Source organism: Drosophila willistoni, chromosome 3R (genome assembly GCF_018902025.1).
Source record: "Drosophila willistoni isolate 14030-0811.24 chromosome 3R, UCI_dwil_1.1, whole genome shotgun sequence".
NCBI lineage: Eukaryota > Metazoa > Arthropoda > Insecta > Diptera > Drosophilidae > Drosophila > Drosophila willistoni.
Genome location: NC_061086.1, coordinates 22925403 through 22953136, shown reverse-complemented (window position 1 = coordinate 22953136; position 27734 = coordinate 22925403). Strand labels below are relative to the sequence as shown.

The window sequence follows — 27734 nt, the reverse complement described above, 5'->3', positions numbered from 1 at the left end:
ATTTAATTACATTTTGACCATGTCATTATAGTTAAAAATTCCAGTAAATGTATGTACATATGTATCTGGTATGGAAGCAAAGGACTTCTCATTAATCATGTACTTTAATTCAAGACAAAAATTGGACAACGTAGTAAATTTATGTCGGCACTCAATTCGAGTCCTGGCACATGTCGTGCACATGGAAAATGGATTCGCCCCATGGGTTGGGGGTCCTCACCCAGAAACTTGGCAAACAAAACGTAATTGCTTAACAGAATTAGAAAAGTCTCGCTGGAAGCTTCATCACTAAAATGCAAATATCCTCGTTCTCATCTAAGGATAATCCGACGGTAAGTGCTGAAAAGTTAGCTTGAGCAAACTATTTTTGTTATTTTTTTGGTGTCTCTGTGTGGTGTGTGTGTGTGTGTGAAGGGAAAATTGATGGGCATTTAGGCAAGGAAGAGGGTTGGTGGGAGAGATATGTGAACTTTCCAACTGCCCACAAAGTATCCCGCAAAAACCCAAGCCAAGCTAATACAATAGAACTACTACCAGTGGCACACCGAGGCCGAAGGGTAAACTTAGTGAATAAGTTTTCGACAATTCAGTTTTGGGTGGCCAGTAAAAGAAAAGTTTACCCTAAGTCCCCCCCGAAAAAAATTAAAGCCAATTACGACGGGGCGGAGGTTTTGGGAGCTTTAGGTTCCTGGGCATCGCTGGGATTCGTTAAGAATTCAGCGAGGCAATTTACGAGCTCTAACACCCAGGAGACTTGACCCGTTACGTGGGGTTTTCTGTCAACGAATCTTGATATGGTCGCATGTGTGAGTGTGTGTGTGTGACCGTGTGAGCGAGTGTCTGTGTTTGTCCTGGCCTGTGTATGTAAGTATTGGTGTCTTCCAATATACTATAATAGCCGATAAATTAATTAACGCCCGATAAAGCCATTGTCGCATTAATTATGGCAACGAATGGGCATTTAATAGTTTTTCGCACGCCCATCTCCCTGTGCAATTAGTTGCAATGGTTTGGGCCAGAAGATTGAAATTCCTACATATAGAATGTATATAATTTACGATAGATGGGGTCTAAGTTTTATGACAATGTTCGCTGACTGAAATAACGACGCGTGCGTCTAGGCCATGAATTTAATGCGTTGCAACAGTTAATGATTTTATTGGCACTTGACTTGACTTGGCAGCCAAGAACGGCAGCAGCGACATCTTCATCTTCATCTTCATCTCCATCCCATCTCCATCTTCAGCAGCCAGTCGAGCAGGAATTTATGACTTGACTTGGGCCAAGCCTCATGAATATTATCAATGTCAAGAGCACGACGCCAACGCCAACTCAGACGATAAATGGCGTCTAGAGTAGCCAAGCTGAAATCAGAGAGTGCACTAAAATCCAGACGGACGCGAATCTATAGACTTGGACATGAACACAAAACACGGATAAGTTGTAGATGGAATTCCTTAAATGGTTCTGGCCTGTTCAGCCCCTGCTTAAATGACATTTCAATTTGGCACTTCCGTTTCCGCTAACCGCCGCACGACTTCTCCACCATATACACTGTTGTCGTTGCCCCTAATGTCCTTGCCCAATGCTAAATGTTTCTTTATTACCAAAACACGCAAGCACATTCATATCCATGTCTGTACAATCTTAAAAGGATTCACATTTGAAAAACTAATTAAATTTTCACATTTGTAGAATTTTTGAAACACTTCATTAGTTGTCAATTAACATTTATTCAATTGCAAATTTATAATTTCGAGTTCAAAAATCTCTTTGAAACTTTCTCCGCGTTAACACTTAAGTTCCGCGCATTCATCCAATTGGTTAGAAAGTCCCGAAGTAACTAAAATGACAAACGGCTAACAGAGACCGTTGATTAAACAAAAGCTTTTCAATAAGGACTTTGAAAGGACAAATAAGCTCTGGCGTGTACGAGTAAATCGTGTAACGGTCAAAATTGCTCTCTTACAAAAGCTGCTTGCCATTTCACAAACACAGATAGCCTTTTTTAGCCATTTTCTCGCGAACTTCGAACGTAAACACAACATTACTCACGAACTCGAACATGTTCGCGCGTTTACTCAAATGTTCGAGCGGTTTACTGACGCGTTTTTAAATCGCGTTTTTAAATCGCGTGAGTAAACGCTAGCGTTTTACAAAACAAAACAAATTTGTTAATATTTTTATTATTAATTTATTTATTAACCAGGAATTGGGACTAAGACATGGCCCACTATAAGGGTGCCGCCAGTGAAGCGGGCCGAGCCGCCCAGCTAATGAAGAAGCGCGAGATCCAGCAACAGGAGATTGAGTTCCGCAAGAAGAAAATTGAAGAGGAATTGAAGCTGGACAAGATTGAGAACAAGTTCGCCACTCACTATGATGCCGTGGAACAGCAGCTCAAGTCCTCGACCATTGGTCTGGTCACTTTGGATGAAATGAAGGCCAAGCAGGAGGATATAGTGCGCGAACGTGAAAAGAAATTGGCTCAAAAGAAAGACGAGAAGGACCGAGAGAAGCAGCGCGCCTTGGAGGCCATTCAGGCCGAGAAGAACAAACAGAAACGTCAAATCCAAGCCTTGTCCTTCAATTTAGATGATGATGAAGATGGCGGAGAAGACGAAGATGACGATAAGGACAATAATATAGATAAGATCAAAACTGAGGATGAAGATGTTAAGCCCAAGATAACCAAGTGGACAGAAGCGGAACCTGTCAAGAAGAAGAAAATTTGCAAAAATCCCGATGTGGACACATCGTTTTTGCCGGACCGCGAGCGCGAGGAACAGGAAAATCGTCTACGTGAGCAACTACGTCAGGAATGGGTCATGCAACAGGCTGAACTCAAAGATGAGGAAATTTCCATAACTTTCAGTTATTGGGATGGCTCTGGCCATCGGCGTAATGTTATCATGAAGAAGGGCAACTCCATTTATCAATTCCTACAGAAATGCCTGGAGCTCCTGCGTAAGGAGTTCATCGAGCTAAAAACGGTTATGGCGGATCAGCTCATGTACGTGAAAGAGGATTTGATTCTGCCCCACCATTATTCATTTTACGACTTCATTGTGACCAAAGCTCGCGGCAAATCCGGACCGCTTTTCCAATTTGATGTTCACGATGATGTTCGGATGATAAGCGACGCTTCTGTCGAAAAGGAGGAATCCCATGCGGGTAAGGTTCTACTTCGTTCCTGGTACGAGCGCAACAAACACATATTTCCCGCCAGCCGTTGGGAGCCATACGATCCCACCAAGTCCTATGACAAATATACAATTAAAGATAAAGACAAGAGTAAAAAGTAGTTTATGCACCATCTTATTAAAGAAATAAAGCAAATAATTTTCTATTTCTTTGGAAAATTCTTATAAATATATTTAAAAGTTCCCCCTAAAACTAATTTATGAATCCGCCCATGCCCATGAAATTATTGCGTTTTTCCCGCTAACATTTTTAGCGGAAAAACATTTTCAGCGCTCAACACGATCCGTTCATATGGTCACACTGGTTATTATTGTTTATGGAGCTGGATCGAGAAAATCGGGCGCAAACCTTTAAATAAATATGTTGACGGGTAGAAAACAATATTTTGAGTTTGAGCTCTACAGCGTGCGGATACCCCATCATCGGCGACAGCAGCAGCTAAAGCAGAGCTCCGTGTAAAAGCTTGCCCCGAAGTGACGTGTATGTGTGTTGTGTTCGTACGTGTGATTGGGTGAACGCGCTAGTTGTTTATTAGAAAGATAATATAAATTTACATAGTGCAATCAGGAATGGCAATGAATATGAGATTTGGGGGCTGGGCCCGCCATGCCCAGTACGTGTGTGGGTGTACACAGTGGTCAGAAATCTTTGCTAACCCTTTTGCCCAATCTGGACAACGTAAGCAAAAGAAACAAGTTTGATTTGCACAACAACAAAACAAGGTTTCACTCTCACCTGGCTACCCGTCTATTGTTGTTTGCCACAACAGCTGAGCCTAGTGTAACTTATGGCAGGTGCAGTAATTATTATTGCAAAATTCTTGTATACTTCGGATGATCTAAATGTAATCCAGTGTAGTATATTTTGTTAAAACGTTCGGAGATAACGAAAAATAATAATTTAGTTGTTTTTAGTTTTGCATATGCAATTGCGCTGAAATGCAGATTATTTTTAGTTTATTTTTTCGCCCATTCAGCGAATTCTAGGTATTTACGGCTGTTGAGGGGTGGCCTAATGAAACTCGATAAGATTTCACAAAATTGTTTTGTAACCAGAGTATGGAATTAATGATTAACAATGTGTTTAAGTGGGTTCACATAAAGCAGGCCAAAAATTAAGATTAGTATTCAGAAACCATGAACCATCGTCATGAATGGAAAGGGTTGCTTGCAATATACATACGTATAGGCTTAACATCGGATAAGATAAAATAAAATTGCCAGAAATAGGTAAATGATAGAACGATTGTTAATTAATAAGGCACAAAAAACGGTTATCATAAAGTTGTCGCATTGTTGTTTGCTAAACTTAATCATAGAATTTAATATTGTACAATTATATTGTTTCTTTTAGCACTTGTTTGTGATTCCCTGTTAATCAACGAGCATCTACATTCCAGTTCCAGGCTGGTAATAAATATATAATTTGGATTTGATAGCATTTTTAACTATTGAAAATGAGATATTTTGGCGGTGTTGAAGGGTATGTAACTTTCGAGATAATTAAATTGATGACAATTATCTATAGCTTAATTAATGATAAAATAACATTTACCATATCAACAATTTTATTATGTATATTAATTTTTCACAAAAACAATCACATTAACTTTAATGATTCGATTTGATGAATTTCACCAATTTGGTTTCGGGAATCCGTTTGTTTTTCGTTATCACTTTTTGATCATCCATAAAAGGCCTGAGGACCTTGGGTATTTCAATTATGTCTCCATTTTGATATGATTCAAGCAGAGCAATCAGTAGTCGTGGTATGGCTGTTGCCGTCCCATTGATGGTATGAGCATGCAACAGTTGGTCATCACTTTTTCGCTTATATTTTATGTCCAAACGCTTCGCTTGGTAGTCCGTGCAATTGCTGCAGCTGGAGATTTCACCCCACATCTGCCGGCCTGGCATCCAGGCTTCAATGTCATATTTCTGGTACGCCGGAGCTCCCAACTCGCAAGGTGGCATATCAAGAAGGCGGAAATTAAGACCCAATTCCTTGAAAAGCGTTACCTCAATATTCTTAAACTCTTCCAGTTCGGCTTCAGATTGTTGCGGAGAGCAGATCGCAAACATTTCCACCTTAGTAAATTGATGCACACGATAAATACCCTTTTCCTCCTGCAATCCAGAAGTTTCGGCGCGATAGCAACGACTTACAGCAGTCACTTTTAGCGGCAATTGCTCCTCGGATAGATGTTTGCGTGCAAAATAACCAGCTAGAGCCATTTCCGAAGTGCCTGATAGACATTCGCCGGTGTCCAGTTTATAGACCTGCGTCCTTTCTCCCTCAGTGCGCATCCCACATGACTCGATGACCTCCGGCGGCAGAATGTCGGGCACAGACATCAGTTTAAACCCATGTTTTGTGACTGATTGCAAAGCGAACTGTATAATAGCCTGCTCCAACATGGCCAACTGGCCCGTCAAGTAATAGCTCTTGTGTCCCGTATAGTTTCCCAAGTGATCCATGCGATATAGATTAAGAGAGCGTGCCAGTTCGGAGAACTCCTTTTTGGATGCCTCCGAATCCAATTGACGATGTTTATATTGGGCCAATTCGCGGGGTTCATTGCCGTAATTAAGTAATCGAGGATGTGTAGAATTCGGCAACTGTTCTATCTCGGCCTGTAACTCTTGTTGCTTCTGCTGATTGCCCTTTCGCACCTCAGTCAACAGGCTACGAATGAGGGGAATGTTGTTTTTGTGTTGGCGTAATGTCACATTCCGCTCGAGCTCATCCAGTTGTGTATTGGTTAGTGCCGGTTCCGATGATTCGTTGTCATGTGCTTTAGCTATAGTTGATGTGGTTGACCTTTGGCGTCGTAGGAGCCAAAGCCGCCTCTGAACATTCATCAGCAATTTCATTTTAATTAATTAAACTTTTTATTGCATGCCGAAGCCGCACGCAAGCAAGGGAAGGCGACAGAGAAACAGTTGGTTAATAATAATAAAAACTAACAATTGCAGCCCTGTGTGGCGTTGCCACTTTTCCTTAGCCTTTTTATTACGTCATACGTTAACCACATTTGAATTGAGCGCTTCTCTTTAAATAGCAGTTGCTTTATTTATATTACAGACGAAATGAATAAAGCATTTGCCTTAATAATAGTTTCTTAGCGATAACAATACACACAGATTTAGACCAATTGAGCGCATTAAGCGTTGCATTTTCGCAAGCATGAATAATGCATTTAACGATAATTGGAAGTACCCCTATATACTACACATTTTCCTGCATTCTTCCACTCTGAAATTCACCCGCATTTTCAATAGCAATTGATCTATGTATATGTATACATATGACAAATTGGTACAGTTTGATATTATGTCTTCCTTATCGAAACCATTTTGTGCGTGCCACACGTTTTATAAATTAATTAATTTAACAAACGGATGACAAATATAGAACAGGCCACATACAATTTGTAGTCAATTTAGATTGATTTAGCTGAGGTCAGGGCCCCTCCAGCAAGACCAGCAACACCTATTGTATAGTAATCAAACATGGGCCGGAAGTCTAATGGTTCATCTTCTCCTACAATTACAGTGGAGCAACGCACTCTCGCCTGGTGATCTGTGATGAGAGCGGCGAATCCGTGGGTTCGACCAGCGGCTTGGGCACTAATCATTGGTAACATTGATATATAAAGTTGGAAAACATTATTTGTAATCTTTGGGATTTCAGGGGTATTGGCATAGCGGAATGTGCCCGACGTATTGCCGATATGGTGGAACGGGCCAAGGAGGAAGCTAATATACCTAAGGACACACCACTCACAAGTTTGGGACTCAGTCTGAGTGGATGTGAGCAGGTGGGCACGCAATTTCTAACATATTCGTCCCGGCATGTCAAGCCCTTAATTTATATTTTTCAGGAGGCAACTAATCGAGAGCTAGAACAGGAGCTACGCACCACATTTCCCAATCTCTCAAACAGCTATGCCGTCTCTAGCGACACAATGGGTAGTATGTTTACGGCCTCCTCCATCGGTGGAATGGTACTCATTTCGGGCACAGGATCGAATTGCCTGCTACGCAACTCAGACGGCTCAACATACAATTGCGGCGGCTGGGGCAATTTTCTAGGTGACGAGGGCAGTGGTGAGTATTGGGGGCATCTGATTATCTATTGTTTTCAAAAACCTCTATTACGTCAGTTATTAGAATTCAATGTTATGAATAACTAGAGCTGATTAGGATTACTTGATAGCATTAATTAGCCCTGACTCATTGTCAATCGCATGCTTCATTGTTTTGGACTTTGTGTTGACTTTTACTATTCCAATCCTTCTCTTCCCCAGCCTGGTATATATCACATCGAGCCGTTAAAGTAGTTTTTGATGACATGGACAATTTTGTAAAGTCACCGGCGCCGGTGGACAAGACGTGGTCGTTGATCAAGGAACATTTCAGCATTGAGACCCGATACGATATGTTACCACACTGTTATGCTAAATTTGATAAACCCTTCTTTGCTAATCTTTGCAAAAAATTGGCTCAGAATGCTGAACAGGGCGATCAATTGGCACTTGGACTATTTCGTGAGGCCGGAGTTCATTTGGCACGGATGATTGCATCCTTGTTGCCCAACGTGCACAAGGATCTGGTAGAATCTGGTGATTTAAGTGTAGTATGTGTTGGATCCGTATGGTCAAGCTGGGATCTGCTGCAAGAGGCGTTCAATAAGGAGATATCTAAGCAGAGCATCGATTACAATCTAAAGCTGGTCCGAATAACCAAAAGCAGTGCTTATGGAGCCTGTTATCTCGGTGCCGATAATGCAAATTTTGATTTACCCCGCAACTATGCCGATAATTTCACAGTTCTTCACACGGTCGAACCATGCAAGATTAATGGACAGAATGGCATAGCAAAAGAGACGTTTAAATGCTAGATTAGACAATGTACATTCAGATACACAAACATTTCCAACACTAAGATAATATATACTTTACATATACATACATACATACATATCCAAGAATTTCGTAGGTCACTAGACGTGAATTGGATTTACAATTTGGGAGGCATTGTGATAAAAGTATAGTGATTGCTCACAAATATGTTCCTTGAAATAATTTCATTGCCTATTGTTATCCAGAGTCGTTTCAACATCTTCTCTTAGGCGGCTCCCAGCTGCTATTTCTTCCTGTTAAATATGCCCATGCCATTGGGAATAAGACACACAGATCCATATGATTTTTCTGGGGTTTGTTAGAAATACAATACGTATGAAAATGTTTATTCGATAAAATTCATTGTATTAAGTGCTTGTAATGTCTATTATTGGGGGAAGAGGGTTTTGTCCAATGCCCCTCTTCGCATCTTCCACTATTATATTCGTATATAAATTGTTGTTTAGTTTGCTGCTTCTATTTTGTAATACTTTGATTTATTGTATTTAAAGCCAATTCGTTTTTGTATTATTTGTTTTTTTGTTTTGTGTGTTTTTGCCGTGTGCTGTCAATTCTTTGGCTAATTTGATTCTCAAATCATGGAGCAAAACATAAGATTAAGAAGTATAAGCAGGCCAAACATAATATCGTAGGATTCTTACAATACCATTATTTGGTACAATATAGTTCATATAGAGATAAATGTAATGCCATAGTTGGGAATTAATATTAATATCTATGTACGATATATAATTGCTTGCAGAATACATAATACCGAAAAAAAACCAATAACGGAGAATTATATTAAAATCGAATTTCGACACTTTGCCAAATAAACAAAGTTAGATTATGTTGTCAGGATAATAATAAAAGAATGAAGCGATTCCGCCATTTGTGGATTCAATAAAAGGTATTGTAAACCGTAATTATGGTTAATTATTACTTATTCATCTATGATTGGCTTAAATGCATCATCAATGCCATCTGTGTGTGTCTGGCTTTAATTATTCATGCTCTGGCGCAGCTTTTGCGGATCTTGGTAGTGCGATGAGGAGGATATAACTGACGGATGCTGTGGCGGTGGAAAGCAGCGTACGTGCTCCACATTTGAGCCCTCGCCATCACCACCTTTCAGATATTTATTGAGAATGGAAAATATTTGTGAATTTAATACTTGGAAGCGACGAATGCGATCCACCATTCGTTTTAATTGCTGAAATCGTATAAAAATGCATTTAATATTTAGCTGAATTTTGGCTTTCCATGCAATAACTTACAATCCCTTTGACATCCTCGTCTTTGCCGTCGACACGCTGAACTCTCAGTATGTGGTAGCAAAAGTCTAGGGCCTCAAAACGTCGCTGTTGTCCCAGCAGGACAATCATTACGCAACCGGCCCAGTTGAGACCCTCGCCAAATAATTCCTCAATGGTATATTCTGTGCCCCGCACGGGAATGCAATAAACAAACTGTAAGGCTGACCACAAACGATGAAACTCGGAACATTCGTCTACATGAAGTATGCCATTGGCGGGAGGAGGACCACACCACACGGGATCATCCAGATAGCTCTTGACACGATTCAATATGACCTCAAAGATGCTTAACCCGCAACAGAGACGCTCCCGTGTCAAGAGATCACCTTCACGGGCAATCATTGCTTGCTACAAAATATATTTCAAATAAATTCATTAAGCTATAAATATAAAAATGGGTTAAAAGCTCACCTTGGCAGTGCCTATCTTTTCCACATTTGAGACAATTTGCAAATTGGCGAATTGCGCCTCCAGGCGCTTCTGTTTTGCCTCGGGTTTTTCATTTTCTAGACATGAGATCAAAAATATATAACGAATACGCTGGTGAAAATGCTATCCCACACTCACCTTTGCAGAATGGCCTAGGGAAAATGTTTTGAAAGAGTGCTGCATGCAAGAGATCGCACACCTCCTCCTGTGATAAGGCCTGCTCAATTAAAAGGCAAAAAATAATGCAGTTGCCAAACTCTCTGAATGACTGGAAAAGTTCCGTTTTGGTATCCGGATATTGCACAATGTCGGTAAGATGGGCTTGATAATAGCTCAGAACGCCGGGCGATCCGTATTCGCATCGCGGCAACTTGCAAGACTTGGGCATGGCAATCATTAGCGTTTTGGTGAACTGTAGCAATGAGCCCTGAATCAGAGGCTTTACAATATCCTTGAGTATAATGTCCATGACCACGGCAATGCCCTGATAGCCAAGCAGACGGCACATCGCATGGAAATGTGGGGCTCCCACAAATCCTGTGTATTGGCCATATTGCGTAGAATAGGCGGCATTTAGCTGCTTGGAACCCCATAAATAATAATGGGCCATTTGTGGTGGCTTCTCGCGCTGAATCGCCTGCGATGACGACAGATTGACTTTGGTGCGTATAAAACTAATCAAAGGATTTAAAATTATTATGTATTTTCATCAACCGACTGGCTAGGTTTCTACTTACCGATTTGTGGCTGCATTGTAGCAATAGTTGACCAAGAAATCATAGTTCAGTTCCACAAACACATGCAGTGTGATGCGTCCATACGGCGCCAAAACATTGTGATTAGCCTCCTTGACCATGCCATCAAAATTATCCAAGGCAAGATATTTACTCAACAATTTGTGACAAATGCGATTCGCCTCCAAAAGGCCCTCCAATTCCTAAGATATTAATAAACCGAAGACGAAGAGTTAGTGAGAATAATCTAATCGAAAATTAGATTAAAGATTACTTACCACAATTCCAGTGATGTCGTTGCCTTCAAAGCGACTTATTGCCAATTCAATGCTTTTATGCATATTGGCATTAATACGTTGGGTGATCAGTTTGTTCAAGTCAATAGATCGGCCTGAAGAATTTATAAAAAATTCATTTTTATCCCATTAATGAGATTTTTCTATCAACATACCAAGTAATTGAACATGTCGTTGCTTTAACAGAGTCTCGTAGCGATTGTTACGCGGATACGATTGGAAGTTAAAGCCCAATACCTCGCACTCAAGACGAAAACGTTTGTCCAGGAAAATGCTACCAACAATTAATCGGTGAATGAATCATTAGCAAGTGCTGTGTATCTCCAAATGTCATCGAAACTTACCTGCCTGCCAATTGCTTGTAGTGGGCAAAGATTTGCTCACTCAACTTGTATACGAATTGATCAAAGCATAAATTAACCTCGGCCTCAACCTCATCGTAGAGGAATTGCTTGCGGAAGACGGTAAGAGCATAATGGGCCGAATCGTTGTATAAGTCCAAGGGATATAAAACAAATCTTGAACGAATAAATTCCCAGACTATATAGGGTTTCACATTAATTTTTAAGCTTGGCTACTCACTCCATCATGGATGGTTCCTTTGTCTGTAGAATGTGATCGGTGAGAATCCATGGCATAGACATCTCGATGGGAAATTGAATTCGCTTCTCCATGGTGATTAGATCTTTACACTCCTCGTTGTGCTGATGCCTAACCATGCATTTATTTACCTTCCTTCCCATTGTCATTTCCAGATAGAATTCGCGATACCAAAGCTGTGAAAGGTCGCAGCATTTCTGTAATGTATCGCTGAAATTGAGCAAGTAGCTCCAGTAGAACGATGTTTTATGAAACGTGTCGATCTGCATGAGACAATTGCCGTCAATGTCCTTTCGCAATGTACGTTTTCCGCCACTCTTGTCAGCAATCAAGGACTCCAGCATAGTGCGTACCATGTACAACTGAGTGGAAGAGGGACCCACATTCAGACGAGGCACATGTATACGAAAACCGCCATCAGGATCTTTTTTCCCCTTGGCCACTGGATCGTCGCTAGGCTCGAAGCCCTTTTGCCAGTCAGCGGAAGTCTCTCTCACAGACATGATAATACTGCGAATCAAATCCTTCTTGTTCTTTACAGCTTTGCGCAGGGGTTCGCGCAGAGAAAGCTGAACAAAGTCCTGCAACTCGGAGTAGATGTTGCGCCGAATGGCTTCGCATAGCACAGTTTCGATGCGAGCCATCAAAACTTGCAGGCCCTTGATCATAGCAATAACCTCGATAAGGGCAAATTTCTCCTCTGAAGTGTAGTTGTATCGAGTAGCCCGCTCGTACTCTTCTGCTTCCACGGGGCATTCCTTGTTTTGATGATGGTCCGTGGGATGGAGCAGCTTCCATGAGTAAAGTTCGGTGACCACACTGGTCCATTCCGATAACAATTGCAGACCACGTAAAGCCAAGTCCGATGTTATCCTGTTCTCTGCATCTGAAGGATTCTCCTTGACGGTGGTAGTCACTTCGTTGGTGTAGCGAGCCAGTTCCGATATGTACTTGACATGATCCTCACGTATCTGAGGCAGATGTACCATCAAATCTGCTTGGGGGCTTATTGCATTCGAGCTGGACAATGGCCACTTGCTTGAATCGAAATGCTTACTCCTCTTTATATAGTTAAAGGGAGCAATTTGCATATCACCAAACAATGGAACCACCTCCAGATTCTTGAAAATACGATCGATTCGATCCAAACGAATCTTTTTCTTCTGATCCAACTTATTGATATTGCATGCATCACTGTCCATTAAAAAGAGGCCAAAGCCCATAACCTTGACCAGCATGTGCTTCTCCTCCGGAGTCAAGTACATCTTTGTTTCGAACATGTGGACACAAATATTGACTACATCTGAGAGCAAGTCCTCGTACCCCACAATCTTCTCCAGTGTGTCCTTCACAGTGTCGCGAATCTTGTTCTGAGTAGCCAGAAACATGGAAAGATTCTGCGACTCCTGCAACGTATGCGAATCGGACATTACCTTAAGAAATTGCGCAGCTCTCCTATAAGTTGAGTAGTCGTTTTTTACACTCGACTTCATGTTTTTTAGTTCGTCGAGTACGGCAAACATGTTGATGAATTTGCCCAACGTGAGAAGGTAAGCTTCTGAGACAAAATCCTTGCGCTTCTCGGCATGACAAAGACGTTTCACCTCTCCCGAGAACGCTTCAATGGCTTTCCGTTGAAAGTACATAAAGTTCAATAGTTTGTTTACTTCCGGAGCCAAGACTTCCACAGTTTTTTCATAGATCTCCACTCTATTTGGTTGCTCGTTTGACTTGGGCTGTGGGATAGCCCGCGAACAGCAACGCCAAGTGTACAACATGACAGCATGTTTTTGACCCTCATCAAGCAATACATTCTGGATTCAGATAGGGATAGTTCTTAATATACGTAAGCGAAAAGATATTCAACATTGTCTTACCAAATTGGCGTGCGTCGTGGCCTCCTCGATGTACTTGGCAATTCCAGTAACAAATCCATTGCGGTCCTCAAAGTTTGTATCAAAGTTTGCTTTGTAGATAATGGAGCAGGGCTGGGCCTCTATACATGGTTGCTCATCGGGCAGCGACAGCTCATCCAGCACCTCCACATTGGACAGCGCATCAGCTAGCGTTATCTTTTCCGTCATTTTCTCTCAATAAGCGTTACTTTCCCATCGAAGTGTCCAAAATCAGAATATCTTTCAGAATATCTTAATTTACGCAGAGATGGAAACGCCTAATCACCTAAGAAACATCAAGAAAAAAGAATACTTGAGTGTGACCAACTCTAGTTGAATGGTTGAGAAAGCAGCAAGCGTTGAACCCAGTGAACATATTTTATGAATTTATGTATTTTATTTACTGTATACATTATATTAATATATTATTATATATTATATTATTTGAAATTTTGTATTATTTTAATGAATCGATCTGGTTTATATCCGCAAATATAAATCCAGGAATCTTTCACCCGGAAGTCATGCCGGGATGGAGAAGTAATATAGTACTCCTGATATACTCGCAGCATAACTGCTGCGACCGTCCTCTTGGAAAACGGGTAGCTCCTGAAACGAACGCCTCGATTAGAGGGAGAAATGTATTCCCCACAGTCCCACCAGATTGGAATCCCGAGCGATTTCAGCTCCCGAGTTTTGCGAGCCTCAACACGCTCAAATGGCAGCAACAACGAGGCGTACAAACTCTTCAGCTCCTCGGGCGGGAAACCTAAAAGGCTGCAGCAAATGGCAACCACGTCCCAATCTACTTTTCTGTCAAAGCCACCTTGAGCCTGGACAGAATGGTAGAGACTGAAAGATTTACAGACATTATAAGTACAAATGTATAAATGTGAGAAATAGAAATGGTTCACTTACCTAAAGAGGCATATATGGGGATATGCCTTAACAATATCACTGGGCACTTGAATATCTTCGCCCAGTTTTTCAAAAAATATCTTTTTTTCGAATTTCAAATTTTGCCATTTGTAGCCGCTGTCTTTGGGCTCTTCCCCATCTGGTTCGATATTAAACAATTCGAGGTGTTGGACTTTTGGCTCCATTTCAACGGTCTCTTCTACTTCTGGTGACGCCATTGGCCAATCAATTGGCTCCAATGGCTCAGGTGCCGCGAAGGCCTCAGAATTTGACACCGAAGAATTTTTGTGCACTCTTTCAATATGCCTGTCAACATTAAATTTCCTTTTGCTTTTGTACTCACAAAATTGGCAAGAAAAGTTTGCAGAATCCATGTTTATTTGCAAAAATTTATTCGCGAATAATATTGGCACAAAGCCAAGCTTCCCGTTTCCGTTACAAGGCAGCGCGCCAAAATCGAAGATAGGGCTGCAAAACCGTCGATGGTGGCTCCACTCGGTGGTTTTTCCATCGATGGAAAAAACCATCGATAGTATCGGTGTTTCCATCGAAATTTTAAAAAGCTTCAAAACAAATAAGATTTGAATAAAAATCTATTCTTCCATACATATTTCGATATATTATATAAGTTATTATTTATAATTAAAAATAAAAAGTTAGTAATATCCATTATTTCAAACTTCATTTATTAAAAATCAAAAAGCTAATAAATTCATTGTTTGAGTAGATTCTTATAATAATCTTATAATAATAGATTTTTCATTGTATTTCTAAATGCTAACAAAGTTATTCGTTTTGTTTCAGTTTTTTTTTAGGTTGTAGAGCTTATAATTAATCAGATGTTTCATCTTGTAAATAAACGTTTTTGTTTAAAAACAATAAAATATTTACATTAATGCCGATCTTCTTTGGGAAATTATTTCTCCTGCCTTGCTAAAAATGCGTTCCGACTCCGTTGAACTGGTGGGAACGCATAAATATTTATTGCCAGACTCATTAAAATGTTAAAAGATCTAAATGCCTTATTACATGATATTAGTTATATTAATTAATTAAAAAAATACAAAACTATCGATATTCAACTTCCATCGATATATCGGAAAAAACATCGATGGTTTTGCAGCCCTGTCTTCGATTTTGGCGCGCTGCCGCCCTAATAAAGTAACGGATGAAACACTTTGAAAGCGATAATTGAAAGGATAAGTAACAGGTTATTACTAAAATAATTAAAATGTTTAATTTGAATCAACTTCCAGGACTCACGGACCTTGGCCCAGAAGAGCTGATGCAGCTGAAGGATAGAATGGACATGCTCATGGAGAGAGTATTGGACGGCAATGATTATTTTGACCCCGGAGCGTTGGCGGTGATGGAGACAACGCAGGCTTACAGCCTTAATGTAGACGAATTGTGGGTGCGTCAGGTGCCCCACATTCACAAGGTAAGTCCAGCTTAAAGCTATAAACATATGTATGTAATATATGTAATACATTTCATATATATTTTTCAGATTTTCGTCGTCCTCCTCGTGAGCGTTCAATCTGGGAAGCTCACCCTAGTCTATGCTGCATGTCGATGTGGTATGCCTAAAAAGCGCAAATACGTAAGTAAATCTATTTTTTAATATAATATATGTATAAAATAATAATACATAATTATTTTTGTATTTGGCCTTGCAGATTAGCAACGCCGACGACCTACAGGGCGTACTCTTGATGGTGCTGAGACAAGTGCCAAACCACTTGTATCGGAACGTCGTAGCGATTGTGAGCGATCGCGCACCTGTAAACATGCAGGCGCTCAAATCGTTGCGGCGCTACATCAAGTCGCCGACGGTTATATATGATGGCACACACCTGATGCGCACGTTAAACAAAAAGGAATGCCCAGATCCTTTTGCGACTAAGGTGTTGCAGGAATTGTTGTCCACCCTATATGAAAAGGAAACATTCCGAAACCATCTTTATATGATCCGCGACAGTTGTCGGTCGCGAAAATACGAAAACCTGGCGCTCATTTGGGACTTCGTGAGCGCCTCGGAGGACATATTAAAGAATGTATTCGCTATAGATGGCAATCAATTCAACTTGTCCAGTCTAATAAATCACAGGCTGGAGCAATATGGGATGGTGGCCATCCGGCATGTCCCTGAGATGTCGCTCGAGGAGTCGAGGTCTGTGAATGGAATTGCTGCGTTCTTGGTGTATGAGGCCACTAAATATATGGATGAGGATGAGTAATAGATTTAATATTCAATGTAAATATGTTTAATTTAGATGAAGATTATATTGTATTTAGATTTAATGTATATATTTATATTTAATAAGATAGCTTTTAATTTAGATGTAAGATTATATTGTATATAATGTATATATTATATTGTATATAATGTATATATTATATTGTATATAATGTATATTATTATATTGTATATAATGTATATTATTATATTGTATATAATGTATATTATTATATTGTATATAATGTATATTTAGATTTCATTTAGATGTATAAGTTTACATTGAAGATTATGATGGATTTGAAATAAAAAAAAATTTATTTAAAATTTTTTGACATACACATACAATTTTTAATTCATTAAAATTTACAGCTATGTTTTTCTGATCACATTCATATTTACAATGCATATCCATATCTAAGTAATAATCTTAGTATAGAAATACATATATATTTTAAAACATATATGCATGTGTGTGTGGGTGTAGTTAATTAAGTTGCCAAGTCAGTTATGGTTCGTTTATTTAATTAGTTTGTTCGCAAAATAAATCCTAAACACTACGAACATTGATAACTTAGGACTAATTCTTCTTCAAGTGAAACTAAAATTATATTAAATTCTGTAAACGTATCTACTTTTTAACTTTTTAACGTTATTGTAGACGGAAAGATTAAGCTATATTCTATGTATATATACATGCCAAACTAATCAGCAAACACAGGCATGGGATCTTTTCGTCCTCCAATGGGAACTTGTAATCATATGTAATTTCCTCATTCACACCGATGGGTTGCTTTGAATATATTACGATTTTCTTCTCCGACTCTATGCTAATGATTTTGGAAATTTTTTAGTAATACAAAAAACTAATTTATACTCACATTACAACTGTGGTTTATGAATCGTTCGAGATTTCCACATTTCGTGGCATCGATAATCGTTTCCATATCAATGCGGAATAGATAAGAGCTGCCAATTCCAATCGCTTCATATTTGGTCTCTCTTAAATCGGCCACAACTGGTCGTATCATTTGTCCAACGTATTCAATGGCCATCTCATCGGCTGCTATGGGCTCCATAGCAAATAATCCCCAATCGTGGATAGCTGATTTGGCAAATTTCAGTTGTTTCTTTCGAAATTTGAGTTGATTAAATTTAAGTAGCTCAGACTCGCCCATTGAGCCAAAAGCTGTGAGCTGTCGTCGCTGATTTGAGCGCGCCTCCCGCGAAATGCCTTGCATTTTCGATATTAGCTTATTGTGATGATGATTCGTTAGCGCCGTCGGCTCGTCGCATCGATCTTCATTTTGCACATCATCGGCATTGGCCTTGGTATGATGGTACTTGTGTTTGGCCTTCTCTCGCACGTCTAACTTGTAGTAGCCCTCAGTGCGAGCACAACCCGTTTTATGCCGCATTAATTCATCATCTTTCCTGCGTTTTTTCGGTGGCGGTGGCCAAAATGCTCGATCCGTTGTGCAATGATCCACCCAATGGGTGTTATTCAAGAACATGCTGGAAACATACGATATGAGAATTACAAAGTTGGTGGAAATATTCAAAATTTGTACTTACGCATATGGCTCCTTTTGCAAATGATCCATGTAGCTCATCTTAATATACTTGATGTCCTCAGAGTCAATGCCTTTTGTTAGGAAAGTATACAGAATGACCATTTCCTCGTTCTGGTCACGTGGATTGAACATTTCGTAGGGCACAAAGTTAGGCGTTTGGCGAGCCAGTTCGGCCAATGAATCGTTAGTCGACAGCATCTTCGACTTAACATTGGCAATCGCCATTCCATAATGATAACATTGGGGTTTATCATCCCCTTTTTGGGTTTTTTTTTTTTTCATTTCCACATCATCGTCCTCATTGTCAACAATGTTACCTTCTTCTGAAGATTCATTATGTTTATTGGAAGTATTCTTTAATTGTTTTTGTAAAGCTTTTGCATTTTGTTGTACTTCATTTTTAGGGTTCTCTTGCCATGAGTCGTTGTTATTCTGGTTTGAAATCTGAAGAAAGTCGAGTAATTTTTCAGTATTTCATGGTCTTCATTTCTTTGTTATTTGACATTGTAGTTAAATTAGTCCACTTTGTAATTAAATCACCTATTAATAATAGCTGTTAGTGCTTATGAAACAGAAACGAAACAGTTTTACTTTACCTTTTGTTACTGACGATCGAAACCGACTGTATGGTCTTGGCCAAATGAGACCAAAATTCTGGTTTTAGATTGTTTGTATTGGAAGTGGTTAATCCCAAATTGATTGGCCAGCTTATAGGCACACTCAATGTGTCCATTGAGATGCAATTGGCACTGATCGGTGATACGTTTAAATTTCCATTCCTGAACGACGGTTTCCTTGTCCAGTCTGACAATAACGGCACGGTCTTTGGCTTGGGAGTTGCTCCACCGCCTCCGCCACCACCATGCGCAGGCAAGATACGCAAGGCAATCTGATAGCAGTTCTCTTGTGTATCAAAATTTATATGCAGCGTTTTCAGCTCTTTCAGATGGAATGTGCGCCGACTGTGGAATCTGAAATTGAATGGTGACTCACTTAAAAAATAAAATAAATAAATAAAAAATAGACATGTTGGACATTTTCATGTTCGCTGTCAGGTAAATCTTCTATTTCCGGATCCTCGTTTTGTGATGACTTAGATAGACAGGAGGTGTGGGTCGCCGTCGCCATATTTTCTTTTTGTTGGCTTAAATTATTATTATATTGATTAAGGCTTCTCGAATGGGGTGCAGATATCTCTTGTGGAGAGTAAGCTTCGTTTTGCTCATGTTCACTTGTTATGTCCCCCAATTCTTCATCGACGTCATCATCATCATTGGAGTCTGGTGGAGGAGCAACTGCTTCACTAGCATCAGCAGGTTCATCTCTGTCAGCTTCGACGGTTCTGTTTTGAAGTATTGGTACTGTTTCTTCTTCGCGGACCGTCTTGTTTGTGGATTTGTCTCTACAGTAGTAATAATGCCCGCATCTTCGTCGCTTTCAGGCCCTGACATAGCGTCTCTACATCTGACACTCGTTCTTCTTTGCTTTTCTGGGGATGAAGACTACTCTTCAGTCTCTGATTCCCCTTTGGTATAAAGGTTCCGCTTGGAAGTGCTTCGTGACTTGATACGTCTTGCATGGTTTTCTCAAGAGCCAAATAGTTTTCCAGTTCTTTGGTCTGAAATAGTGAAATGTGAGTTAATTGAGCTTACTGTGGGTGGGTTTTGACGTCGTATGCGTGAACGGGACGAAATACGTTTCGGTTCCTGTTGGAGAGCTGTAGGTGGTGGACCCATTGATGTAGAAACATCCCGAACCTGTGTTTTATCGCTGACCAAATCTTCAGAGTTACTAGCATCGAGCCTCTTCTAGAGCCGCTTGCTGCTCCAAACTTTGCTTTTGATGGGCGTACAGGGTGCCTTATTTAGATTCAATAGCTGCACTGCAGTTAGAAAATCAATTAACTTAAAAAACTTAACTTGAAATCAATTAACTTAATTTAAACATTTTTTTACTTACATTTCGGGGGTTTCCAGTGCACAATTTCTCCGCAATGTCTTTCGCGCGTTTTACTCACATGTTCGAGCGGTTTACTCACGCGTTTTTAAATCGCGTTCGTCTCGAAAAGAGCGAAAATGAGCAGAAAGCGTATTTACCGCTGTTATTGCCTTGCCATTATTATTGCAGCCGCATTGACACTATTTTACACATGTAATCGAAATATCGGAGCAATGGCCCAAAACCATTGTTTTGCAACCCTACCGCGCGAACACTCTGTCTGCAACTTTGATTCGGCGTCACTTTCCTTACCTGTTGAGGTTTCTTATATTTTGTGTTTTGTGCATTTTACTTTAAATAAAAGCATTTATCAGCATGTCAATGTTCTGGGGTAAGCAGCAATATTATACTTTATGTATTAGTCTGTAGTTAAGATGCATACTTATACTGCTTTACTGGAATTCCGGTCTCTTACGATTGCCACGTGCTAGCGGCACCGGCACGGCGGCAGGACCGCGTGAGGCTGAGACTTCATTTGAGTCTTTTGATAAAATTGTTTATTGCTTTTGATTTAATCATCAACAGGTTTAGTGTTAAAACCCAATAGGAAGTACTCCCAAACTATTGGGAAATCTTTCCACATTTCAAGCGTTGCTATCGACAAGGGGGAGGAGGCCAAGCTTTATCTAACGGCCGAAAAGCAAAAGTATACTGTGGCAACAGTTAACAAGGCTATACCCCAGGTGCAGTTGGACCTTAATTTCAGCAAGGGAGATCAAATTATTTTCCAGTCAACTGGTATGTGTGTTTGTAGTTGGAAATGCGTTCACCATGTGTTAACACGTTTTTTTTACATTGCTTTGCAGGAGATGCTCAAGTTTCACTATTGGGCTATATGCATGATGATGTTGATTCCGAAGATGAAAATGACGACGACTTTACCATTGAACAATTGGCAAATGCTGTCAAGGGGAGCAAAGGTGCTGATTTAGATGGGGATGATGATGAGGAGGAGGAGGAGGAAGATGATGATGATGATGAAGAAGACGTTGATGATAGCCAACTTCTAGCGGAGTTTGAAAATGGCCAGGACGATGATGATGATGACGAGGATGATGAGGAGGAACAAGAATCAGATGATGATGAAGAAGAGGATGATTCCGATGAAGAAGAAGAATCAGACGATGAGGAAGCGGCTGCAGAACCCAAAGCAAAGGTTGCTAAATTGTCGCCCACAGCTAACGCCAATGCCAAGAAGCAAAATGGCGTATCCAAGAACGAGCAGCCCAAACAGCAGCAACAAAAGCCAGCAAAGGGAAAAAAAGAAGCAGAGCCCAGCAAAAAGGAGAACACTAAACAGCAAGCAAGCGGAGGTGAACGTACTGTTACCGGTGGCGTAAAGATTCTTGACCTGACTGCCGGTAAAGGCGAAGAAGCAAAGGCTGGAAAACGTGTGGCCGTATACTACAATGGAAGGCTGCAATCCAACAACAAGACCTTTGACAGCCTTCTGCAGGGCAAAGGCTTCAAATTTGCCATTGGTGCTGGTGAAGTTATCAAAGGATGGGACGTGGGAGTAGTTGGCATGAAAGTGGGCGGCAAACGTCGCATTACATGCCCACCACACATGGCCTATGGTGGTCGCGGTGCTCCGCCCAAAATTCCGCCAAACTCTACACTAGTTTTCGATGTGGAACTGAAATCTGTTAATTAGATTGGTCGATTGATTTTTCTCTTATAAAAGTAGCATTTAAGTATTCATCATAGCACACATTATTGGAAAAATAATCCGTTGTCTGTGCTGTGCAAAATATGTACACAAATAAAGTTGAAACATTTCCTTAAGCCACACATTAATTTATTCAAACATTTTTCTCTGACGGCAGGTTGACGCCAAGTAGTGGTTCTGACGGGATTTTCCAATGTTCCAGTACATAAGGTAACCGTTCGCTTGGGTCTGTGCTCCAATGGTGTAACCGGCATTTGAGCTTCGCTTGCTCGAGTTTGTTAATTGTAATGGTGCAATAGAAATCTTTGCCTTCCTTTTTTAAATCGGGTCCCTCAATACGTTCATTGGGCAAAGTTATGCACTCGTCTTTGCAATGAAAGCCGGCCTTGCGCAGTGAAGCCTTAATGTGCCATGGCTCGATTACCCAAGGTTGATCCTTGTTCATTACCACAGCTAGCACAATGGACTCCAGCATGTTAACTGTACGCTGAGCATAGGCGGAGCTATGCTGCACAGTTGACTTCTCGGCCTCTGTTTTGGCATACTTTTCAATGTTCTCGGGCGTCTTGTAGGCGGCTAATCCCGGCAGCAGGAGTTTGTTATAGACAAAATTCGGCTTTAGAGACACGACATCGCCCTTATCACCTACACCCTCGACGAATGTCTTAAGTACAACCTCCATGTTGGGCCGTTTTTTCACCTGGGTGTCCTCCACGAGCTCGTATATGAAGTTTTTAGCACGCATACGCCGTGGGTTTTCGTTGGTTTTGTGTAACAGCGGGTCATATTTGCGCTTTAATATGAATGTGGTCTGGAAGGAAAAAGGCTGGCATGAACAAAGTTCATGAGACTGGACAAACAGGACTTACCCGAACTTGTTGCTGCAAGCTGGTTGCACTTTTCAGTAGATTAAAATGGACTTGTAATTGACTAATACTTTTCAACATCTTTCTATTATCTTCAACATGCCATTAAAATGTGATCGGGTGGCAGCGCCTTACGTAAGTTTAAACAAGGGTATGGCAACTCTGTTTTCATGTTTGCCGCGACAAAAAATATGAAATTCGAAAGTAGTCTATTTTTATTTACACGAATAGTACATTTATAAATAAGAATTCTAAGCCTCAATTGTATTTTGGATCCAGTCAACATATTTTCCTACCATCGTATACACCCCAGGCCAACCAGCCAAACCACAGGGCGTGGGTCCAAACGACACTACTCCCGCCAAAAAGTAATAGGTGTTCACCTTGTTCGTATCGAGACCTATAAGCGGTCCACCTGAATCACCACGACACGAGTCGATGCCTTCCTTGCCACCTGCACACATCTGCGAACTCTCTAGCAATATATTTTGTCGATTGTAAACAGACTGGCAATCATCCAGTTTAAGACCCTCAACTGTTGTCTTCAGTTTTAGATTACTAGCCGACAATTCTTCCGTCTTTCCCCAACCAGCCACGTCCATACTTATTCCATCAAATGTGGCTGAACGCAAATTCGTATTTAATGGCAAGCAGATGGGGCGAATGAAATCTGTGTATTCCACCTGTCGATCCAAGCGAAGCAAAGCAATGTCATTGACCTGATTCTTAGAGTTGGGATCGTATGCCGGATGTGGAATAGTGCGCTCCACAGGCACATCCATGTGTGGCGGAGCACAATCCTTCATGCCACGCACATCAACCTCGCAATCCGGATTGGTTAATGTGTCCCATTCACCCAAACGTACGCCAGTTAGACGCCAGTCCGCCGGCAAACTCTTGCCATTGACACAATGCGAAGCGGTAACCACGTAACGAGTGCTTATTAAAGACCCGCCACAATGATGTCCTTTATTGCCGGCAGCTGAAATTCAAATAAATTAAATGAACGAATTTCAGGATTAACGCCATGTTATTTATTTACCTTTGGTATATTCCACCAAGGCCATCCAAGGAAACTCATCAATTTTGGTTTTAACACCACCGTATATGCGATTTGAAAGCAGGTTTCCGCATTGACCTGGCAGAGGTAACAGCCCGTTGCTGGTTATATTCGGCTTTATAGGTTGCATATTAGCGGGAGTGCTGTCCCGGTAACGATCTGGACAGCATATCAGCACTTTGCCTTTGAAATAGCCACATTGACTGCGACTAAGGTACAACTTATCTTCATCTCTCAATGGCGTAGAAGTCAGAATCCCGTAAAGATATTTGCAATCTTCCAAATGAATGCAGAGGGCACGTTCCCGATTTGGGGTCACACAACGACCATAGTTAGGCACTTGTGCCGCCTCGTTGGGGAAATAGAATTCTATGACACGATTGGGGGTTCATTGAAAACCAAGACGTTATTTTTTGCTTTTGTTTACTCTCACATATTTGCACATACGTATATGTAAATATATGAAAAAAACTAAAAATGTATAAAGTTATTGAAGAAACTGGTTTTCTCTGATTTATGATTTTATCAAATCTTGGCGAGAACATGAGTTTCTACTACAACAACTTTGTCTATGTAGGTACTTACGACCTGTAGCCAAATTTACAAAAAGTCCCGCAAATATAACGAATATGACTAGTTTTGTCATATTTATTGCTTTTTAAAATTATAATCTCTTAATTCACTTGATAGTCCTCGCTCAAGGCGTCGTCCAGTAGTTTTCACTTTGTAATACTCAACCTTATAGAGAGAAGAAGCTATCAAAATAAACACTGCAATAAAATCTCTGCCGATCTTAAACAGATAAGGTGAATACGATGACTAAAACGGAATTTCCGTTAAACACTGATGAGAAGTCAGAGAAAGAGAGGGAGAGAGAGAGAACCAAAGCGAGGCTTCAAGAGACCAACCAACCTAGAGCTTAGGCCAAAAAGCTTCGGGCTCTCTTAATTGCACAGAAACTTATTAACGGAATTTTTGCATACACTTTTTTAAAAAAGTATTCCAATTTTTGCATGTTTTTTGTAACTCTTTGAAGTCCGAATATGAAATCTTGTAAACAATTAACTTACAATTTCGATCTCTGGATCCGTAACTAAACATTTCTACCTTATTTGGTTTACATATGTACATATGTATTTCTATATTTTTTTTCTTTATAGGAACAATTTATAAAACCGTAGCTTGATTTGTATTGTTGTTAATCAAAGGCCGATCTAGGGATGAAATGTATTTTATTGGTTTAAAAATTCTTCAACTGGCTATTGCTGACTTACTTACCCATTTATCATCCCTAGATCTGCCACTGTGGTATTAATCTATGACCTATTCCACTGTCCATACAGCAAGGGTATATTGAGTTCGCGGCACCGAAGTTTGCCTCTGGGGTGTTACTTATCCTATAGTTAATTATTAGTTTTTTATTGGAAAGATAAGGCATCTTTATGCTAGACTTTGGCTTTTGGAAAAGTGTTCCTGAACATTACTCTGTCGTTTAAGAATCAGGCATGGAGTTGTTCCCGCTGTTGCTATTGCTGATATTGATTATAATCCAGTCAACAAAGCTGCTTACCAGCGTATAAACACCTGGAATGGTAGTAACGCCGCATAATGTTGGCCCAAAGGCAACTATACCCATTAATGTGTATTGTCCATTGTTGGCAAATAATCCAGAAGAGCCATCATCCATAAAGGGTCCGCCACTATCTCCGCGACAAACGTCATTCATCGCCTGACCCTGGGCACAGAGATGACTGTTGGTTATGACAATCGGTTGTTGGAAGTTTTCACTTAGCTTGGCATAGGCCCGAGCACAGCTGGTCGTATTCACTATGGGCAATCGTAAAAATCGGACAGTGCTGGAGTTGTTTGAGCTGTTGCCTGCCAATTAATTGAGAAAGGGAAATAAATCTCAGCTTGCTTTACATTTCCAGTTATATCTCTTCTACACACAGTCTGTCATACAATTATCTATCATTTCCTAAATACTCAACTCACTTTCTGGATTTGAAGAGCTCCATCCAGCTGCCACGCCCAATTGTCCAATCAGCCTATCAGCAGGTCCAGCCGAGCTGTTTGTAGGTAAGCAGATGGGTGTAAAATTGCCTACAAGCACACAATTTACTTAAGAAATTATTTATAATATTACAATTTACTTACCCGCCGTGCTGTTGAGCCGTAAAAGAGCTATATCATTTGCATATTTTGGTTGGTCATAGTTCGGATGGACTAAAACTTGGCTAATGGCAAATATATTGTCTGCATCTGCCAGTCTAACGTGAGAGCTTGGGCAAAAGAGTCAGTAAGAAATGTGGATACATAGATGATGGGTATGGGTAAAAGAAAGTAAACTTACAGTTGTAGGTCACTGACCAAATTAATCACACAATGGGCAGCTGTCACAATGAAACTCTCAGAGATTAGGGATCCGGAACAGCGATAGCCAACACGATTACTACCTGAATTTAAACGAAAAACTCTTATCCAATTGGGATAGTAAAATTCTTAATTTTCTGACTTTTCAGAAAAATGAATAAAGCTGCCTGTCCCTGTAGCAATAAAGAAAAAACTCCGTACAACTCTCCATATGGTGCAGATGCAGCCGGTGGATATCGAAAACAAACATGTGGCAGTAACTTCGGTCAAGGGACTGGACCACCGCAAGGGCAGAGTACAGGCTACAGTTATGCACCAGCTCCAGGCAAATGTGCCTCTCCTTATAGTCCCACTGGTCATGATCAGGGAGCCGCACCACAACGTCGTCCGCCTTGTGGGCCTGAACCATGTGGCCGTCAAACATGTCCTAAATCGGCAAACTCGGCAAAATCTGCAAACCCCATTCCCATTTCCAGTAACCCAAAGGATGCGAGGCCACCTAACAAGGATACGAGGCCACCTAACAGTCGGAATGACGGAGATGGGCCCAAAGGATTCGAAATGAATAATGCAACATGGTCACTGTGCTGGGCCGTCGCGCTCTTCTGTTGTGGTGTCTTTCTGACAAAGAAGATGGCCATTGTGGCCAGTGAGTTGGGCTAGAACTATCTAAATGTTTTTTTTTTTTTGTTGTGTCCTGTTTTTTTATCTGTTGGTTTTTTTTTTTTATTGTTAAAGGGATTGCACAGACACAAACGTACCCAATAATACCCAAACCATTTATGTGTGGAGTAAATTTTGTGGAAACAATATAATAAAAATTTCAAATGTTGTAGAATTCTTATATGTTATTGCTTACTTTTACTTACTTCGATTCAGATAAGCAATCCTGGCAAGCCATGGATATTGGCCAGGCATGGCTTCGTCGCCTCCCAATAATCGACTATTCAGACTGATTCCACATTTGGGAGTATTGGAGCGCTCCATTAATACAGGCAACGACTGGGGTGATTGTGTTGTCACATTTGTGTCTTCTTCATTATCAAAGTCCATTTGAAAACGTAAGTCCCCAGGAAACACAATTGGCTTGTCTTCGGGCACAGGTCGTGTCTTGTGATGACTCTGATGATCAATTTGATAATGAAAGCCAAAGCGATGATCCAAGAAATCCGGTTCGACAGGTTGAGGGCAATTGCGTTGAGCCTTGACATCCCAATAATCATGCAGTTCCCTCTCAGTATCAGATAGACCTTTATCATCGTCAAAACTATCCCAAATCCAAGGTCTATCTGGCGGGGCGAATCGCAACATGCGCTCTGCATCTTGAGGACAACAGACTAAGGGGTCAAGACCTTGAAAGCCACAAGCAGCTTCATGAACCTGGGCAAATACTGACAAGCGTTCTTCCGCTCTGTGATGCAAAAGGAGACTGGAGAATTGTGTGCAATCTTTGAGGCGAATACAATTGCAGCTTCTGGAGCTGGTAACTGAATTTACACCTAAAATGGCATTAAACGATAACAATTATCCCAGTGTTGAGGCCAAACCAGACCTCCAACTCCGACCCAAGGTCAATGTCAAACCCCTTCCGAAACGAATAGCAGACCAACCAATGGCAGACACCAGCAATTATTATTCACTCACTTTTTGGCCAGCTGTC

The 27734-nt window shown here is 40.7% G+C and overlaps 12 protein-coding genes across 12 annotated transcripts; 5 read left to right on the top strand and 7 right to left on the bottom strand.

The window, feature by feature from the left end:
- The first annotated feature begins 2176 nt into the window (after positions 1–2176).
- Positions 2177–3362, top strand: LOC6647472 (protein FAM50 homolog). The gene has a single exon (XM_002070213.4). The coding sequence runs from the start codon at positions 2226–2228 to the stop codon at positions 3303–3305; it is 1080 nt and encodes a 359-aa protein (XP_002070249.1). The 5' UTR covers positions 2177–2225; the 3' UTR covers positions 3306–3362.
- A 146-nt stretch (positions 3363–3508) lies between these two features.
- On the top strand, positions 3509–8587 carry LOC6647473 (N-acetyl-D-glucosamine kinase). Its single transcript, XM_002070214.4, has 6 exons — positions 3509–3684; positions 4558–4686; positions 6760–6843; positions 6898–7024; positions 7088–7313; positions 7514–8587. The coding sequence occupies exons 2-6, from the start codon at positions 4661–4663 to the stop codon at positions 8104–8106; spliced, it is 1056 nt and encodes a 351-aa protein (XP_002070250.1). The 5' UTR covers positions 3509–3684; positions 4558–4660; the 3' UTR covers positions 8107–8587.
- On the bottom strand, positions 4478–6151 carry LOC6647474 (serine--tRNA ligase, mitochondrial). The gene has a single exon (XM_002070215.3). It carries the CDS (start codon positions 6075–6077, stop codon positions 4815–4817), a length of 1263 nt encoding a protein of 420 aa, XP_002070251.1. The 5' UTR covers positions 6078–6151; the 3' UTR covers positions 4478–4814.
- Positions 8409–13686, bottom strand: LOC6647475 (cytoplasmic FMR1-interacting protein). Its single transcript, XM_002070216.4, has 10 exons — positions 13360–13686; positions 11465–13296; positions 11227–11400; positions 11038–11156; positions 10865–10977; positions 10590–10789; positions 9991–10526; positions 9835–9929; positions 9385–9771; positions 8409–9320 (listed from the first exon to the last, which is right to left on the bottom strand). Exons 1-10 carry the CDS (start codon positions 13564–13566, stop codon positions 9108–9110), a joined length of 3876 nt encoding a protein of 1291 aa, XP_002070252.1. The 5' UTR covers positions 13567–13686; the 3' UTR covers positions 8409–9107.
- Positions 13687–13808: 122 nt separating this feature from the next.
- LOC111519142 lies at positions 13809–14630 on the bottom strand. Its single transcript, XM_023178220.2, has 2 exons — positions 14296–14630; positions 13809–14229 (listed from the first exon to the last, which is right to left on the bottom strand). Exons 1-2 carry the CDS (start codon positions 14511–14513, stop codon positions 13818–13820), a joined length of 630 nt encoding a protein of 209 aa, XP_023033988.1. The 5' UTR covers positions 14514–14630; the 3' UTR covers positions 13809–13817.
- A 785-nt stretch (positions 14631–15415) lies between these two features.
- Positions 15416–16535, top strand: LOC124460171. The gene is made up of 3 exons (XM_047010520.1): positions 15416–15736; positions 15806–15898; positions 15975–16535. Exons 1-3 carry the CDS (start codon positions 15527–15529, stop codon positions 16533–16535), a joined length of 864 nt encoding a protein of 287 aa, XP_046866476.1. The 5' UTR covers positions 15416–15526.
- A 503-nt stretch (positions 16536–17038) lies between these two features.
- On the bottom strand, positions 17039–20127 carry LOC111519206 (histone-lysine N-methyltransferase SETD1-like). The gene is made up of 6 exons (XM_023178769.2): positions 20068–20127; positions 19761–19990; positions 18705–19079; positions 18110–18648; positions 17416–18049; positions 17039–17364 (listed from the first exon to the last, which is right to left on the bottom strand). Exons 4-6 carry the CDS (start codon positions 18388–18390, stop codon positions 17308–17310), a joined length of 972 nt encoding a protein of 323 aa, XP_023034537.2. The 5' UTR covers positions 18391–18648; positions 18705–19079; positions 19761–19990; positions 20068–20127; the 3' UTR covers positions 17039–17307.
- Positions 20128–20290: 163 nt separating this feature from the next.
- On the top strand, positions 20291–21891 carry LOC6647478 (39 kDa FK506-binding nuclear protein). The gene is made up of 3 exons (XM_002070219.4): positions 20291–20437; positions 20632–20844; positions 20913–21891. Exons 1-3 carry the CDS (start codon positions 20422–20424, stop codon positions 21758–21760), a joined length of 1077 nt encoding a protein of 358 aa, XP_002070255.1. The 5' UTR covers positions 20291–20421; the 3' UTR covers positions 21761–21891.
- Positions 21888–22759, bottom strand: LOC6647479 (39S ribosomal protein L9, mitochondrial). Its single transcript, XM_002070220.4, has 2 exons — positions 22645–22759; positions 21888–22586 (listed from the first exon to the last, which is right to left on the bottom strand). Exons 1-2 carry the CDS (start codon positions 22720–22722, stop codon positions 21909–21911), a joined length of 756 nt encoding a protein of 251 aa, XP_002070256.1. The 5' UTR covers positions 22723–22759; the 3' UTR covers positions 21888–21908.
- A 79-nt stretch (positions 22760–22838) lies between these two features.
- LOC6646953 (serine protease easter) lies at positions 22839–24509 on the bottom strand. The gene is made up of 3 exons (XM_002070221.3): positions 24287–24509; positions 23684–24070; positions 22839–23623 (listed from the first exon to the last, which is right to left on the bottom strand). The coding sequence occupies exons 1-3, from the start codon at positions 24345–24347 to the stop codon at positions 22893–22895; spliced, it is 1179 nt and encodes a 392-aa protein (XP_002070257.1). The 5' UTR covers positions 24348–24509; the 3' UTR covers positions 22839–22892.
- Positions 24510–24843: 334 nt separating this feature from the next.
- On the bottom strand, positions 24844–27598 carry LOC6646954 (CLIP domain-containing serine protease 14D; the record flags this gene model as incomplete). The annotated part of the gene is made up of 6 exons (XM_002070222.4): positions 24844–24915; positions 24980–25579; positions 25697–25804; positions 25859–25983; positions 26055–26157; positions 26944–27598. Coding segments are annotated over 5 exons (1377 nt in total), but the record flags the coding sequence as incomplete, so codon positions are not given.
- LOC111519233 lies at positions 25720–26918 on the top strand. Its single transcript, XM_023178910.2, has 2 exons — positions 25720–25780; positions 26224–26918. Exon 2 carries the CDS (start codon positions 26286–26288, stop codon positions 26637–26639), a length of 354 nt encoding a protein of 117 aa, XP_023034678.1. The 5' UTR covers positions 25720–25780; positions 26224–26285; the 3' UTR covers positions 26640–26918.
- Positions 27599–27734: the final 136 nt, after the last annotated feature.